Raw genomic sequence first — 17239 nt, 5'->3', positions numbered from 1 at the left:
GCAAGTCGCCCAGGTTCTGTTATTGTTTTTGTACTATCGCGTTTACATTTCGTTGATAGTTGCACTCGCCGTATCCCAGTGGGATATTCACATGGCGACAGCGAATAATCTTCTCCTTCTATCTTTATTTGTCTCAGTGTATAATCCATATTAGTAGTATCACCTGTCAGTGACAGCTTTGAGTTTTATTCCATCATCCACCAGAGTTGTGCTGTTGTCTTGAAGGTATAAGGTTCTGTCCCTTTTACAAGAACAACTGTCGATGACAGATCATCCATATCAGACTCACTATATCCTCCCAGATTCGCTTCGAATTACTTCAAGCTTTGGGACCTATGTATGGAACTCCTTCTCCGAGACCCAAGGACCATGGTAGGTTGTCAAATGTGGTCTGTTGGAAGTGCGTTCCATTACTTGCTGCTTGATTCCATGCTCCTGTCCCATCGTCAGCCTTCCATCCAATGTTGCTCATGAACCTTGTCGCCAACACCCTTCGCCTTCCAGTGAACGTCAAAGGCCAATGCGCCTGGCACCGCGCTTTACATCCTTGTTCCCATTTACTTCCAAACGGACGCTTCAAATGGCTCCCGCCCTTAATTTGTTGTCCACCCAAAACATCACTGAAAGACTTTCGAACCACGAAGTCGCTCTCACAATTATTATAAAGGCACATCGCATTCGCTCCTTTCGTTCAACAGAGCAAAATCCTCTTGCAAATCCTGCATATCGCATCGTATGTATCTCTCCCCGCGCACTCAACAGACATCGTCCCAGCCCGGTTCGATTCTTGTTTGGCGCGCGTCAACGTCGATATTCCCCCATGTCATAACCGATCTATCCCTCCACGATGCTCTCACACGAACGATTCTTTTGCGACACGACCCAGCTTTTGCTCATTGTCTACCAGGTAGGACACGCTTTCTGTTGATTATATACTTACTCGCGTTACAGAAAATGGCCGACAAACCCCAACCCCCGCCGCGGAAACGCTACATCCAGTCAATGGATGATTTCTGGAGACTCGAGAAGGAGGCGCTGAATCCCCCAGAAAACGGTGCTGCTACCCCTGTCGACCTTCCCAAGACGAACGAGGAACGAATGGTATGGGTCGACCAGCTGATTACATCTTTCCGCAACATGTCGAATATCTGCGATTCGACGGCCGACAACCACGGCCATATCAGGTTCGTTCGGGAGGAACTGACAGACAAGGACGCGGAGCGCATGGCTTGGAAGATCCTGGTACGTGGACCTATTGTCAAGACTCGGTCAGATAAACTCTTCTAACATTAGCGCTGAATAGGCCGAAATGGAGGCATGCGAAAGCCGTTCTGCAAGCCACGCCCAGACCAGAATCATCAAGGCGGTGTTCAAGGACTTCACCACCAGAATGAGGATCTTTCTTGCGGTCATGGATGTAAGTTCATCGCTTTTTTCCATATATTGTTCAACGCTGACCATACACCTTGCTTTGTAGTGCTGCAAAGCCGCCGTTGCCAATCTTTTCCAGCCCTCCATCGTTGAGAGGTTTGTCTACAACCCGGTTACCGAGCTGAACGTAAGACAAAGCCTTTCCACTCGTCATTATCTGATTGCCATTACTTAGGTACTGACGTTTCCACAGACAAAGCTCTCCAACCTCCATACCAACCAGATCAAGGCGCACAACGTCAGAATCGCCGACGCGGTCAAGAAGCATGGTTCCGCGTCGTTTGACCATAACACTTGCGAAGTCAAGGACGGCAATGGCAGAGTCCTTGTGGTTCTTCCCCGCCCACAGAAGCGAAGGATTGCGGAGTTCTTCCCGGCCGACCTCCTCCCGCATGCGAAGGCCAAGCGCGCTTATCGCCGGCGAGTCCAGGCACCCGCCAACAACCAATCTGACGCCGACAACGAACCTAACGGTGACAACAATCCTGATCTTGACAATCACCCCAGTGGCAACAATGAGCATATTTTTGACGACGAGCACGACGACGAGGGCAATGCCGCCAACATCCTTCAGGATGACAACGAACCCATAGCACCGAATGCGCAGCCAGTACATGTCGCCTCAGGTCTCTCCGTCAACGAGCGAGCTTTCATTTCTTCGATGGTCAACCATGAGCTTGGTCGCGCAGGTGGCGCCGGCTCATCGCCGTTTGTTCTCCAGGGCCAGGGAAATACCGGCCACCAAACACGTCTCCAGCCTGCCGATCAGGCCTCGCTCTTTGCTGTTCGGGGCCATGTTTTTCATCATCATGCCAATGGCCAGGGCGGACCTGCCGGCGTAGGCTCATCGAGTCATTCTCATAATCAGCACAGGAATGGTAACATAAATGCCTTGTACCATATGCCCCAGAAGCGCAATCTGTCGAATGTATTGGGCCCCGACGCTGCTCAACCAGAGCCGAAAAAGGCGAAGATTCTGACCGCTACAATGAGCAACGGCAGCGTGAACAAGATGAGCATGGACAACGCCAACACGAGCAATGTGAGCGTAAATAACGGAAGCAACGTTGCACACAACGTGTACGGCGAGGATGCTACCAATGGCGAGAGTGAAGACGACAGCAACGAGGAGAGTAATGGCAGTGACAACGATAGCGACAAGAACGAAGACGCTGAGAGCTACGACGACACTGACTATGACGAGGATGGCGACAACCACGCGTCAAGGGACGATGACGACCACGAGTACGGTGACAACTCGTATGGCGACGACGACAACGGCGAAGCATCGGACAATGGCGAGTCAAGGTACGGTGAGAACCACGAGCATGGTGGCAACAACCCGCACACCGACAGCAACTACCAAGCAGGCGACAACTGGATTGATTGGTTTACCGCCAATCCTCATGGGAACGACAACGGTGGCCCGGCTGGCATGGACTTGTTTCCAAATCATCAGGGCTTTGCGGGCCAAGGCCATCCCACTCAGGCTCCAGTCCCCGGTCCGGTTCCAGGCCAGACCTTTGAAGGCTCTCACCAGAGCAGCGGCGGAGCTCCTCACACAGCCCCTCTTGTCAACGTCGATAACTCCTTCCAGCAGTCGTACCCGGCTTCCAGCCGAGCTCAGCGCCAGGCCTTTGATGGCGCAGGAGCTCATCAGAGCAACACCGGAGGTTCTCACTGTTGGAGGTAACGGAATGATACACCACAAGTGGCATTGAGTGTGGGAGTGAATTTCGTGTATTGATTTTTGGTTAAAAGAGAGAGAGAGAACAGAACAAGGAGGACGGAGTCCGACGTGGTTTATATACAGGGTAGCTATGTGTGGATCGTATCCACTTAGACAGAAACGCCAAAGAATGTGATGGCTTCAACACTCCCCCTCGATCCAAGCATAGGTTACAAGTGGTTATTTACAGTGATTCTCTCTCTCACACACGTTGGTCAGCACCAGTAAAAACCCAGTGGGAAAAGGATTGCTGCCGTGTGTGGATCGTAAAGTGAAAGTAAGTTGAAAAACAGATTTGTGATCCCGGGACCAAGCCCGGGAGTGGAATTTGGATTGAAGCATGGAAATAGGTGTGTCGGCGGGTCAGCCGCCTGAAGAGTTGTATGAGCGTTGTGGGTGTAGTACAGAGGTGCCAGTGATTATAGTGTTGAAAGGACACTAATTAGACCCTTCTGGGGCTTCCAAGAGTCCAAGGGCTCGTCGGTGGCGTTGGAAGGCGTCGCGGGGTAGTGGCTTCGTGAAGACGTCTGCCACTTGTTCGTTTGTGGGAATGTACTGGAAATTGACGTCTCCAGCTGCTTGGCGTTCTCTGCACCAGAGTTCTTGTACGTGAATGTGTTTAGTGCGGGAATGGTGTTGCGGGTTCCTCGCAAGGGCCAGTGCACCTTGGTTGTCCCCGTAGACCCTTGTGGCCCCTCGGGTTTGCTTGATGTGCAAGTCCGAGAGCAGTCGGCGGAGCCAGATAGCTTCCTTGGTGGCCTGGGTCTGTGCCATAAGTTCAGCTTCGCAGGATGACAAGGACACAGTGGGCTGGCGTTTTGATTGCCAACTGATAGCTGCGCTACCGATGTGGAACACAAAGCCTCCGGTGGAGCGTCTTGTTGAGGTGTCACCCGCCCAGTCGGCGTCTGAAAAACCAGTGAGGTCCTTGAGCTCACCGGTATAAGTGAGTTCGAGGTTGATGGTTCCCTTGAGGTATCTGAAGATGCGTTTCACGGCTGTAACGTGGGCGAGCGTTGGGTTGGCGAGATACCGGCTGCAGAAGGATACGGCAAAGGCTGTATCTGGACGAGTGCCGAGCATAGCGTACATAAGGGAACCGATGGCGCTGGCGTACCAGTGCCGGAGGTAGTTGGAGGCGATGTGGTCGCTGGTCGGTTCTGGGATCTTGCTGGTGTCCATTGGGGTAGATACTGGCTTGCAATCGAGCATCCCAAACTCCTTAAGTATCTTTTCGATGTAGGCTCTTTGGTTGAGTCGGATGATGTGCCGTGATCTATCGCGGGTAACAGCCATGCCCAAGTAGTAAGAACAGGGGCCAAGGTCTGTCATTTTGAAACGCTGACTGAGTGCGTGCTTTAGTGCTTGAACGTCGGGTTTGTTGGGGCCGGCAATTAGTAGATCATCAACGTAGATGGCGATATAGGTGTTTCCTTTGCTGAAGATGGCAGCGTCGGATGGTAGTGGTGAGAAGCCCAGGCCATTCAAGAAGGTAGCTAGGGTTTGGTACCACACTCGTGGACTCTGTTTGAGGCCATAGAGGGCTCGGTTGAGGCGGCAGACGAGGTTGGGGTTGCTGTTAGGGATACCAGGTGGTTGCTCGACGTAGATTTCTTCGTCTACTTCACCATACAGGAATGCGGTTTGTACGTCCATCTGTTCCAACTCGAGATCCAGGGCGGCAGCGAGAGCAAATATGAGCTTGTAACTCATCGGTTTGACCACCGAGGCAAAGGTCTCGTTGTAGTCTACCCCTTCCTGTTGCTCGAAACCACGGACAACCCATCGCGCCTTGTATCGTAGGACCTCGCCGTTGGCACCTGTCTTGAGCTTGTATACCCATTTCCCAGACAATACCTTTCTGCCCAATATTTTTGGCACCAATGTCCAGGTTTTGTTTTGTAAAAGCGATTGGTACTCTTGTTGCATGGCTTCTTTCCATCGTAGCCAGTTAGGCTGATTTTGGGCTTGGTTGAGGTTGGCGGGCTCAGGGGCAAGAGGTGTCGCAAGCCCCATAAGGGCGAGAATGGCCTTGTCAGGGTTTTTGATAGCTTGAAGCAGTAGTTCGGGATGGTGGCTTGTGACGGTGTGCTGGTGACCTGAGTCGTAGAGGCTTGGATCACCGCCGACAACGATGGTGTCAAGTATGGGTGAGGACGGTGGATATTGGGGCATACCCAGTGGTGGTGACGGTGTGAAGTCGGATGAGAGGTCTGATAATTCTGACTGTGATTCTGGTGAGGTGGTGAGTTCGGATTGTGCAGTCGTATCAGAGTCTCCCCCTGGCTGTGCTATGGGAACTCCCCCTGAATCAGAGGGCGATGCTGCGCGGGAGCTACCCCGGCTTATGGGTTTGGAGTGAGGGCCGGGACGGTAATGGGCCGTGAACTCAGCGGAGTCGGTGATAGAGTCTGTATCAGAGGTACCGAGGTCAAAGGCGGTGTCTGATTCAGGAGCGGGCGGCGAAGACAGAATTTGTGCGGTCGTAATTTCTTGCGTAGCAAGGTCAGGCGTGCTGGGTGAGATGCAGGTGAAGGCCTCGTCGAACACCACGTTATTGGTAGATATAATCTTGTTGTTGTCTGTGAGGACGATGTAATTCCGTCCGCCTTCGTATCCTAGCAGTCGACACTTGCCAGCGGTGGGGGTGAGCTTCCCTGGAAAGTCTGAGTCGGATAATTTGTAGTAGCCGGTGGCACCAATAACCCTGAGGTGCGACAGATCAGGTTGACGGCCTTCCCATGCTTCAAAGGGCGTCTTCCCAATGACTCGGCTTGGACACCGGTTTTTGAGATAGACAATTGTCTGAAGTAGGATGGGCCAGAGACGGCGGGGAAATTGGCTATCCACTAGGACGGTTGTGATGCGCTCCTGAAGGATCCGATTCAGGCGCTCTGAGATCCCATTTTGTTCGTGTTGGTTGACCGCTGAGTAGCTTAGCGTAATAAGGCGGTTCCGACACCAGAGTTTGAAGCGCTTGCTGGTGTTTTCACCAGCCCTATCAAGGTGAATGTGGCGTATGGGATGTTCTGGCTTATCAACTGTCGCATGCCATTCGGCGACTACACGAGGAAACTCGTCTCTGGTCTTAATGGCATAGACCCATACGTACTGCGTGAAGTCATCTGTAATGGTGACCCAGTACGATTCCCCCCGAGACCCTCGAAGCGGAAAGGCCCGCAAATGTCCATATGGACGTGCTCAAGGGGCCGACTCCCTTTGCGCAAGGTACCCTTATGGGGTACCTGTTTCAGGCGGCCAAGTGCGCACTTGTCGCAAAAACAGGTGTCGGGGACAGGGCCTATGCCGGTGGCCATCGTCTGCAGCAGACGGATGTTATCTTCGCCGAGATGAGCTAGGCGATCATGCCAGATTTTGAGGGATTTCTTTTCGAGGGCGTAAGCGGCGAGGGCAAGGCGATGAACTGGGTTGGTTTTGGTAGGCTGGCGAACTAAGTATATCCCGTTGACACTGAAACCTCTGAAGCGGAGGCGTCGACCGTGGACTCCCACTACTGCGCTGTTTCCGAACGTAACGACGTAACCACGATGGTCGAGTTGTGATACAGAAAGGAGATTGCAGGCGGCGCGAGGAGAGTAGTGAGCCCCTTCTAGAAGCATGAAAGAATCCTTCCCTTCTTTAGAAGTGCTACTAACGTGAAGCTTGTAGGTTCCGGTGGCCTTGGGGGTTATTTCAACGTTGCCTATGCCAATGATGGGTGGACCGGTGTAGGGATGCAAGTTCACGAAACCGGATTGTTTGCAGAAAATGTGACTAGTGGCGCCGGAATCGACGACCACAACGTGTTTGAGATTCGCAAGGAAGCCTCTGTTAGATTCGGAGGCAGAGAGGGCGGAGATGCGCTCGGCGAGTTTGGAGTTGGATGGAGGATGAATGGGCGGAAGTGAAGCAGCGGCAATTTGGACAGAGGCCAGTGGAGCGGGTATGGGAGTAGTAGAGATGGATGTGGAGGACAAGGATAAGTGTGTAGCTGGTGATGCGGTTGTGTGGTTTGGAGGGCTGACGGTAGTGAGAGCCAGCGATGGTAAGTCCAGTGTTGTGGCGCCTATAGATTCCATTGTTGTTGCAGAAGGAACCTGTAGGCCGGCCCTTTCCTAGTGAGTACGGGACCTTTTATTGGGGCGCTGATCCTCTATTTTGGAGTCAGTGTCGCTGTCTTCAAGACCTGCGGCGAGAAATGCTGCCGCCGAGGCGGCATTGGCTCTGGTGTCAGAGGCACTGTCCTTGCTGGGGTATTTGTCGGGGTGTTGCTTCCAGCAACGAGAGTCACTGTGGTTTGGTGTGTGGCACACCGAGCAGGGAAGCCAAGTCGGAGACTTGCTGTTATCGCGGGGGCGTTTGTTGTTGGTGTTAGTTCCTTTGAAGGTGCGAGGTTTGGTGATGAGAGCCTTGAGAGCCAAAATCTCGTCGGAGCGTTTGCCATGTCTCTTGAGGTGCTGTTCTTCGGTCTCTGCCTCGGCTTGAACTTCATCTAGGGTAATGGCCCTCCGAGTTACTCTCCCGTTCACATCTCTTTCCGGGACAAGGAGGTGGCTCTGGTTAAAGCTGGTCCAAAATTGGGAATAGTCGGGTCCAAGGCCTTGGAGGAACTTCAATACGAGGTAGGGTTCCCTCATCTTGCACGACTTGTCCATCTCGTAAAGTTCATCATGGATGGTGCGGAGCTGGGTGGCGAAGTCGTTAACGTCCTTACATTTGGCGAGTGTAAGGTTGTCCCATCTCTTCATGAGGTCTTGGAAGCCGGAGGATCCTTTGGGGCGATAGTGGATGAAGAGAAATTCGAGGGCGGCTTTGACGGTGTTATGCCCTTCAGAGACGAGCTTAGCCCGAGGTCCAGGGGATAGGCGAGTGCGGAGGACAGCCATCAGGTTTCGCTGTTCCGTAGACCATTCTCGGGTGCGTTTGGCGTGGTGGCGGTCTTCCTCACCGTCATATTTCTCAGGTGGTTCATTCGTGCTGAGAAGATCAAAAGAGCTACGGGCATCAATGTAGTCTCGGATGCGGTTAAACCAGGTGGTCCAGTTGCTGGGCCCAGTGAGGATTGGGATGACAACTTGAGCTTCGAGGTCTTTGTTGACCATGGTGTCGTGCTGGAGGCAGCCTGGCGAGGTGTGGAAGTTTCTAGAGGCTGCGAGTTGGCTGTCCGAGGAGTTTGGACGCTGATGTGTAGTGGTAGGGACTTTGGTGAGAAGGAGTAAGATTGGAGGGTGTAGCGATAATGAGGAAATCCCAGATGCGGTGGAACTTGGTGGTAACAGAGGTCTCGGACTTCTGATTTTGGCCTAAGAAGGAAGTGGAAGAGGGTTGAGAGGAGTTTGTAGGCGGTAGAGCGGTGGAGCGGTGTATCTTGGAAGTACTCCCAAAGATACGGGTGGATATGGCTGATGATTAAACTACAGCCGACCGAGCGGTCAACGGGCGGAGCGTGCATCAAGCAAGACAGCTGAGGAAGGCTGAATGCTGATGGGAGGAGCGTGCATCGAGCTAGACAGCTGAACAAAGCTGAATGCTGATGGAAGGAGCGTGCATCGAGCTAGACAGCTTAGGAAGGCTGAATGCTGATGGGAGGAACGTGCATTGAGCTAGACAGCTTAGCAGAGCTGAATGCTGATGGGAGGAGCGTGCATCGAGCTAGACAGCTGAGGGGGGCTGAATTCTGATGGGAGGAGCGTGCATCAAGCTAGACAGCTTAGGAAGGCTGAATGCTGATGGGAGGAGCGTGCATCGAGCTAGACAGCTGAGGAGGGCTGAATGCTGATGGGAGGAGCGTGCATCGAGCTAGACAGCTTAGCAGAGCTGAATGCTGATGGGAGGAGCGTGCATCAAGCTAGACAGCTGAGGAGGGCTGAATGCTGATGGGAGGAGCGTGCATCAAGCTAGACAGCTTAGGAAGGCTGAATGCTGATGAAGGGATCGTGAACCTAGCTAGGGCGGCTTGGCAAGGCAGATGGGCAGTAGTGGTGTTTGCTGCAGGCAGCGGCTCTTGTCGCTTTGTGAAAAGCGCAAGTCTTTTATATCTAACAACATTTTGAAGTCTTGGTAGAAGTGTTGATACAGGAGAGGTGAGGGACTTAGCTTTGTTGTATATGTGCGATATCCGGGCTCATAACCTGTTGGAGGTAACGGAATGATACACCACAAGTGGCATTGAGTGTGGGAGTGAATTTCGTGTATTGATTTTTGGTTAAAAGAGAGAGAGAGAACAGAACAAGGAGGACGGAGTCCGACGTGGTTTATATACAGGGTAGCTATGTGTGGATCGTATCCACTTAGACAGAAACGCCAAAGAATGTGATGGCTTCAACACTCACGAAGGCCTTCCTACCAACGCCACCAGTTCCTTTCAACAGTCTTACCCGGGCAACCCTGTCCCCGGTCTGGTTCAGGCTCAGCAATCTGGTGCCCCTGCTGATCACAACCACGCCCATGATGTCGATGTTTTTGTTCACCGCGAACTTTCCAGCCTTGAGGACCTTCCTGGCCATGAGTATAGCCCAGACAATTACGGACATTATCCGCACCCTTTCTCTCGACATGCGGGCTATGCCGACTTTCGTGTCTACACCCCGTTGGACCAGGCTTGGCAAGATGCCCATCCAAACTAGACTGGACCTGAAGGGGATGTGCTCCGTGGAAACAACATCTAGGGGAGGTTACCGGTTAAGATGACCGGGAGTCTGCTGTGGATTGTGGTGGAAGACTTGAGCATAGGAGTTTGCAACTACCACTTTCGGGTCCAAGGCACTGTTAGGAGGGCAGTGATTGGTCTCCTGCATAAAAGGGTTGCGCAAAAAACGGCCCGACGAGGAAGACAGAGCGCACAGCTACGGTATGGCCATTATATGATAGCCCCCTCTGGTGGCCCGTGGTGGTAGAGGGTGCTTGGGATGGATGACTGCTCGAGATGGCTTTGGGATCGTTCTAGCGAGGCGTTTGGGGTCCGGGTGGTGATACCCATTAGATTTTGACATGCATTATAGATCTCCCTTATTTAATTTCCACAAAACAACCTTAGATATCATTCACCTTCAGTTTCCTCCCTGTTCTCCCGTTGCAAATATTTCTTTGTCACGATTGCCGCATTGCTTCTCTCCCTGACAACGATTAAAGGGGCTGTTCCAACATAACAACCCCAGGAGCTTTTTTTTTTGTTGTTGTTATTTTTAACGCCTACTTCTGCCTCCCGTAGGGAATGAGACGTGCCGCACCGGTGAGTCTAGCATAAAAAATTAAGAGCAATGCCCTAACTGTCCATCAAAACCATTAATCCGAGGGCAAACCGAGGCCTATTGCCAGTGTAAATCATGTGTTGCCCATAGCGTAAACGCGGCCCAACACTTGTAATCGAATCGCCCAGTGGGCGAGCCGCCAGTATATGACGGAACCTGTAGCACAAAGGAAAAGATAAAAGAAATGACAAAATCACTCCTCTCTGCTCTCGCTCTCGCTCTCCTCCTCCCACAAGGCCTCCTCCCGTCTCCTTGCACGGTGAACGAGCCTGTCCAAGTCCACCGTAACCCTCTCAATATCGTGGCCATGGCCAACCTCCACCCCTCTACTCCGTAAAAACCCCGTAAGGTTGTCAGCGGCGCCACCGCCGTCAGTGTGCTGTTGCCAGAGGGTCTGGCGCCATGCCTTTCTCGTGCAAGTCCACGAAAAGAAGTGCGAGGTCTGGATCCTAGCGATGAAGCGCTGCCAGTAAATTCCAATAGCAAGGGAGAGATTCTCCCGCGTAGCCGCTTCGCCCGTGACGGGGGAAACTGTCACACGGACATTGCCCACACTCCTGGGTTTGAAGTTCAATAGAGCCTCAATGCTTGACATCAACCCAACCACGCCATACAATGCCAGCCTTACCTCAACCAGACTATTCGGCCAACAGGCACGGCTATCACACGGACATTTGCCGGTGACATTCATCAGTCAAACTGCCGACCAGAATTACCGACAGAATGCCACACGGACATCCGCCGGCGACTTTCATCAATTAAACCACCGACCGGAATTACCGACGGGCAACTGGACGAAGGTTGGCATTCAGAAGATCTACTTGTAGGTAGACGAACTAGATAGACTCGCGCCGATGCCTGGCACACAGGGCTCGGTACGTACCAACCTTCTTTGGTATAAGAAGGCCTTAAGGCTCGACCTTCTCATTGAGGTTGAAAGGATCAACAAGGCCTTCGGGACCAAAGTAGTTTATCAGCTGAATTGAACTACTGTTCCAAGCCCAGAATACTGCCCTTGTCACACCTGGCTAGCACAGCCCGATATGAGGGGCAGTGCAGCCGGCGTACGTATTGTTGGCTGGAATACGCCAGGGATTATTGAGGGGATTCGGGTAGGTTGTGCTATCGGTCGAATAGACTCTCCGACCGAGTTGGCCTGGTTGCCTGGAGCATTTTGAAGGGTTCGAGAGGCTCAGCCGTGCGGCTCTGCGAGCCTCGTGCTGCTGGGTTAGGGTCGAGGTCAAATGTCCGTGTGACAATAGCCCTTGCGGATGGCGCGGAAATCGAGGAAAGCCGCTTGTGACGCCGCAGCTGGGGTTCCTCGGAGTCCTCTAATGACGGACGTGTTATCAAGGCATATCGTAATGCGTGGTCTCCCGTACATGGTGTTGTACTGTAGTTCGCTGTGGAGTCCGGGCTCGGCTGGAAGCTGTGGGTCGTCTTTATTTCTTTCCACTCTCACTTGCAAATATATTTCCAGTGTCTAGGCGGATGAACTGCCGTGGTCCATTCTGTTGTTAAAAGTGGTGGAAGGCTTCGTGTTGTACGACGTGGTGTTCAGAGGCTTGCATTGCCAAACCAACGGAAGTAAACATTCAATTTCCAAACAGTACGTCCGGCGCATGCAACTGCCGCATTTGGCACCATCGTTGAAGTTCGATACGATAGAGAAAATCTGACCCGGACTTGATTGCACCGCAAACATGGGCAATCGATGAAATGAGAACAAGGGGTCATTGATCAGAAATGCACTGCACAAGGGTGTTGTTCTGGCTTTTGTCCGCGATTGTTCGACTCGGCAGGGCGGCAAGCCATTGCCAAATGTCGCGGTGCACGAACTACGATCCTGCTCAAATGTTATCGAGCGTCGGCGAGCAAGTGCAACTACCATATCTTGCCTTCATCGTTCCTTTTTACAGTAATGAGACTGGTGGGTTGGAGGATAGTACTTATTCTACCTACTGAAGCCTTGTCGGGGCGACAGAGAGCGTGCAGCGCCCACAGAACTAAGGAAAATATCCATTGTTCCTGCCGATTTTTGGCCCTCTCACTAACAGTAATTGCAGCACCCCCCCCCCCCCCCCCCCCCCCCCCCCCCCCCGCGCCAAAATCCGTTAGTGAACACGGCTCCAAGACAACGGGTTTGCAACTTTGTCACCAATTTGGCTAAACGAATATTATAGTGAGCGGTATTGAAATTGTCCGAAGGAGGCATAGGCTAAAAGTTTGTCTCGTTTGATTACGATGATGAAGGAAGAGGAGGCTTTGGTTCATCGGTGAAGTTGTTTGTCGCACGTGAGGGATCACGTGTATCCCCTTTCAACGACATGTCAACAAGGCTCAAGGGACACTCAGCGAGATTCGGCGCATGTGGTATTCAATCGTGTCTGGACTGCGCTGGCGGGTTCAAGATTTAATCTGGATTGTTATTGTCGTTGAGCTGAGCCTCTTTCGCTTTTTGGTTGTTGGAATGGTCTTCAAGGTCAGCATCTCCTTGTCTGGACATATTCTGAACTTTTTGGCACTGGGAATCTGGAATGATTGTTCCCGAGGAAGTTACCGCCATTGAGTAAGCCAGCCATTGTAAGTATCCCATAGATTGAGGTACGTAGCGTGAAGAGGCGTCCAATTCTTCACCGGGAAGGCTCTTTCCATGTTCGCATGCGGTCACATGCAAGTCGGGTTGCTGCCCCTCCCAAATGCATGTCCCAATTACCTATCCGCTGTCCCGTTTCTCTCTTCAACTACAACGATTTTCCATTCCAACACATTTTCACCTTCTACATCGCCCATTCATTTGCTCCCAATCGCCATCTTTTCTAGGAACTTGTGACAAACCGTTACAAGCACAGGAGTATTATCGCTGGGATAGAACAATAGAGTAACGGAGCAGTAGCCGAAAGGTACTGATTGATTGTAGAAGCTATTGCTTGCTGAAGATCCGGGAACAAGAGGCCTGGGGAGGCCTTCTTTCATACCGGACTTCCTGGAGCCGGGGACCTGAAGCCATCGGGCCTTTGGGTCCAACCTGATTGGTTCTATCTAGCTAGCTTACATAACTTGGGTTGGATCGTAACACGAAACACCAAAATGTCGTCTCCACAGCCAGCCATCATGCCACCCATGATGGAACCCGAAAATCTCGAAGACATCATGTACGGCGCAAGCGAGGAGCAGAGACAAGTGCTCTGGCCGATCCTTGGTAAGAAGCCCAGCGACGACAAGATGATTTGTACACATGTGCTAACATTATACCCTAGACGAAACTTCTACTTCATCCTCCGACGCCGAATCTACCACGCCAAGTTGGGTCTGTCGCAACACCCAATCAGATTCCCCGGAATCAACGTCTTCTTAGCCTCGACCTACCTCAGCGAGGAAGTGTGACAATCCATCTCCAATCACCAACAGTTCACCACGGTTGCTTGGACTTGGAGCATCACGCTTGCCAAGTCAAACGCATTGGACCAGGGCATCGCCTCGCTTGGTCAAACACGACCCATCATCAGCAGGCTGCAAGCTCTTGACGACCTGAAGAGCGATCTCGGATTGAAACAGGACGGCGCGACTATCCCGCTCGACAACGAAGTGGACTTCCTTGCCTCCAAGGAGTGGCGATTTCGTCAGGCAGCGGCGATTGCACACGCAGTGCTGGGCGAAGCCAATGATTTGAGTTTGGTCGCCATGAACGAAGCAAGCATGGTTGACCTTGAGTACCATGGAGCGGGGAAAAAAAAGAAGCAAAACTACATTGTCAAACGGAAGCGCGATCTGTCCACCTTGGACATTGCGTACCAAGAAGGGGTGCCGGTGAATGGACAAGGTGAGTGAATGGGCAAGGCCAGGGCACGGACTTCCAACACTTCTACTTCGAATTCTAGCAGCGAAGACGAATCAAAAAAAGAACACCACAATACAACCGGACGCAGAAGAAGGGAGAAATGGACATTCCATAGCAGGTGGTTCTAGGAAGGGAAGTGAATTGAAGGAGGAAGGGGAGTACTGTGAGAGGTCCAAAGTTCTCCACAGCAGGCGCCAAGGTCGCATGATCTCAGCACAGCATCTGCAGCACCTTTTGCCTGGGCGGCAAAGGTTAAAATAAAAGCGCAAATATTTGGGCTGGGTATTAGGAAAATACAATGCGGACTCAAAAGAAAAGAAACCAACAAGTGTGTTTTATGAAAGAGATTAGGAAAAAAAGAAGGAAAAAAGACATACAACAACAGGGATTCGCTGGTCGTCACCGACCCAACTACTAGTCTGGCCCTCACTGGCTTATCTATGGGAGAGCGGACGGGATCCCGAGTTTTCCAGTGGGTATGGTCGTATGTGATTATCATCAGCTGTTGGAGGCTTTAAGTAGGTGTTTCCACGGCCGCCGCAGATGCCGGGTGAAGGAAGGACTCGGTAGGTACCTGTGACGATATGGATCCCGCAACCCTGACATATTATTAGATTGGATAAGGAAGGCGGTAGAGGCTGGCAGAATCTGGGCTCATCCCATATAAGGATGCACTCTAGAGCCCAGCTCTCAATCTCTCCCTCTTTTCTTCTTTAGCGTTACTTATTTATTCATTTGTACCCAACTATGCGACACGGAACTACGTGAGCTGGTGCATCGTAACACTTAACTAAAGCAGACCACGTCCGCCTGGCAAGGCAACCAAAATCCCCCATCGACCCCGAGAACCCGACAAGTCGCCTCGTCTACTACCTGACCCTGAAACTGTCGCCTCGCCGACATCGCGAACCCGTTATTGAACCCGATATTTCCTACCGATCACGACGAGAGCTAACTTCCATGGCTGATCACGCCAAGGGCGCGCCTTCGGGCCATCCTCTCGCCCCCGACAACGAGCCCGAACACCCCCATACCGCTGGTCACGATGACAATGATCAAAACAACCACGACGACTCTTCTGAACAAGAGGATGGTCGCGAAGAAGACCCTGATTATGAAGACGACGAGGACTCTTTCCGTACGATCGCCAGCGACGCGTCGCTAGGGCAGGCAAACGATGCCTCCATGTGACGAACCGTTACAGGCACAGGAGTATTATCGCTGGGATAGAACAATAGAGTAACGGAGTAGTAGCCGAAAGGTACTGGTAGATTGTGATATCTATTGCTTGCTAAAGAACCCAGATATCAGAAGGCATGGGGAGGCCTTCTTTATATACTGGTCCTTCAATGAGCGCCGTTGAGCCGGGTGAAGCTATCCCCGGCCACTCGGCCACCTGCGCCGTGAGCCGGGGCGCCGTAGGTTACGGCGCCCGGCGCCCGGCGCGGCTCTGATTGGTCTAATCTATCCCCTTTGTTCTGCTTACATAAGTGGTCCCTTATTGAATCGTGACACGATGCCCTTCTATTGTGGCTTTGTCCTCGAAGCCATGATGTAACCTCATAATATATGATAACGTCTGCCCGGTCTGCTTGGGTACCAACCACCCTGTTGGTCTCGTCGTCCTTCCGAACGATCTCTTCGCCGAAGTGCGGCAGCTCTAGCTCTAGCTGATAGTATCGAAGTCCTTGGTCAGAAAATCGACATGTCTTGCTCGTTCTGTCATCGGGCCAATCATCCATGTATTATGGATCCTGTGAAGGCCCCATCTTGCAGCGAGCGCGTGCGCCGCAAGGGTCGCTGCGATGGTGTTGACGTTGGCAACAAGCGTGGGTGTCCTGGTGCTTGGTGTTCGGTGGGGTTGTTCGCTAACGTGTATAGTAACGGCTACGATTCGCGAAATCCGTCGCCTCGAAGATGAGGAGGGGAGATTGACGAAACGGGCGTTGGAGGTTCAAAAGCAGGTGCTTGAGCTTCAAGCGAGTGGTTCGTCTTCGTGAGCAGAAACTCCATAAGCAGAAGAAGCAGGATTCGTTGTTCCGTCAATGCCGGAGCTTCCACAGCAAGGACAGTTTGACGGTCAACCCATCGGAGAAGCCATTGGGGTAGCCACTTCCGGAGTAACCAGGATATTCGGCGACAGAAACGTAGAGGTATCCCAACCCGAGACCCATCCCAGTACAAACCAAAAGCGGCCAAGGGACAGCGACGTCTCCAACAACACCGACTTGGGACTTGGGCGTAGCGTGCATCCCGCCAAGAGAGTAGGGGCTCACGTTGGGGATTCGGAAGTGCAGGCTATGGAGCCGCCTTCTGTTCTTGCTGGCTTACCTCTTCTACAAGACCTTAAACGCAAGAAGCAGACACATGACAAGCGGGATTTCGTGGTTCCTGCCTCGTTCATCCGGGCCATGATGCAGCCAATTATCAATCTGGATAACAGCCCGGCGAATCCCGAGGACGAAAGCTCGTATAGCCAAGACAATAACGCCTATGGTTCCGATAAAAGGCTCACTGACGAGCACCCAAGCCCTGAAGTTGAAAACGACAGCGGCCATGGCGAGACCGAGGCCCACATGGTGGTGGATAATTGCCTAGACGAAGAATCCAAATCGGATCTGGGCTGCAGAGCTGCATATATTCGAACAAGGTTTATTCCGCGACTCAGTCGGAGCCTTTGGCGTCAACACTCGGGGTCAAAGACTCGTGTTATCGATGCCTTGTGGCAAAAATGATCGAGGCTGTGGGGACCAAGTAGTTCCCACCGCGAGTTATTCGGTGGACTAAAAGGAAGAAGGAGAAGGGAGGACGGTGAAGTTGGCACGGAGAGAAATCTCTATTACATCAAGTTGATGGCTCCATCTGATTGCTTTCACAAGTGTTGACGGTTGTTCTCCATGAGGTAAACAGTACCTGCATGGTATGGGAAGGTAGTCCTTTGGTGGCAGCGGAACTTCCTTCATTCCCCTCCTCTTGATGGCACTTGTG

At 52.2% G+C, this 17239-nt stretch overlaps 3 protein-coding genes across 3 annotated transcripts; all 3 read left to right on the top strand.

Moving 5' to 3' along the window:
- Window positions 1-954: 954 nt before the first annotated feature.
- Window positions 955-3124, top strand: SMAC4_09474 (uncharacterized protein; the record flags this gene model as incomplete). Its single annotated transcript, XM_003346330.1, has 4 exons — window positions 955-1242; window positions 1304-1417; window positions 1478-1558; window positions 1625-3124. 4 exons carry the CDS (start codon window positions 955-957, stop codon window positions 3122-3124), a joined length of 1983 nt encoding a protein of 660 aa, XP_003346378.1.
- A 10376-nt stretch (window positions 3125-13500) lies between these two features.
- SMAC4_09475 (uncharacterized protein) lies at window positions 13501-14241 on the top strand (the record flags this gene model as incomplete). The annotated part of the gene is made up of 2 exons (XM_066090958.1): window positions 13501-13593; window positions 13822-14241. 2 exons carry the CDS (start codon window positions 13501-13503, stop codon window positions 14239-14241), a joined length of 513 nt encoding a protein of 170 aa, XP_065946646.1.
- Window positions 14242-15956: 1715 nt separating this feature from the next.
- On the top strand, window positions 15957-16360 carry SMAC4_13558 (uncharacterized protein; the record flags this gene model as incomplete). The annotated part of the gene is made up of 3 exons (XM_066091462.1): window positions 15957-16080; window positions 16133-16230; window positions 16253-16360. The coding sequence occupies 3 exons, from the start codon at window positions 15957-15959 to the stop codon at window positions 16358-16360; spliced, it is 330 nt and encodes a 109-aa protein (XP_065946645.1).
- Between the last annotated feature and the right edge of the window lie 879 nt (window positions 16361-17239).

This window comes from Sordaria macrospora, chromosome 3 (genome assembly GCF_033870435.1).
Source record: "Sordaria macrospora chromosome 3, complete sequence".
Classification (NCBI taxonomy): domain Eukaryota; kingdom Fungi; phylum Ascomycota; class Sordariomycetes; order Sordariales; family Sordariaceae; genus Sordaria; species Sordaria macrospora.
The sequence above is the reverse complement of the archived record's forward strand: the minus strand, read 5'-3'. Positions and strand labels throughout refer to the sequence as shown.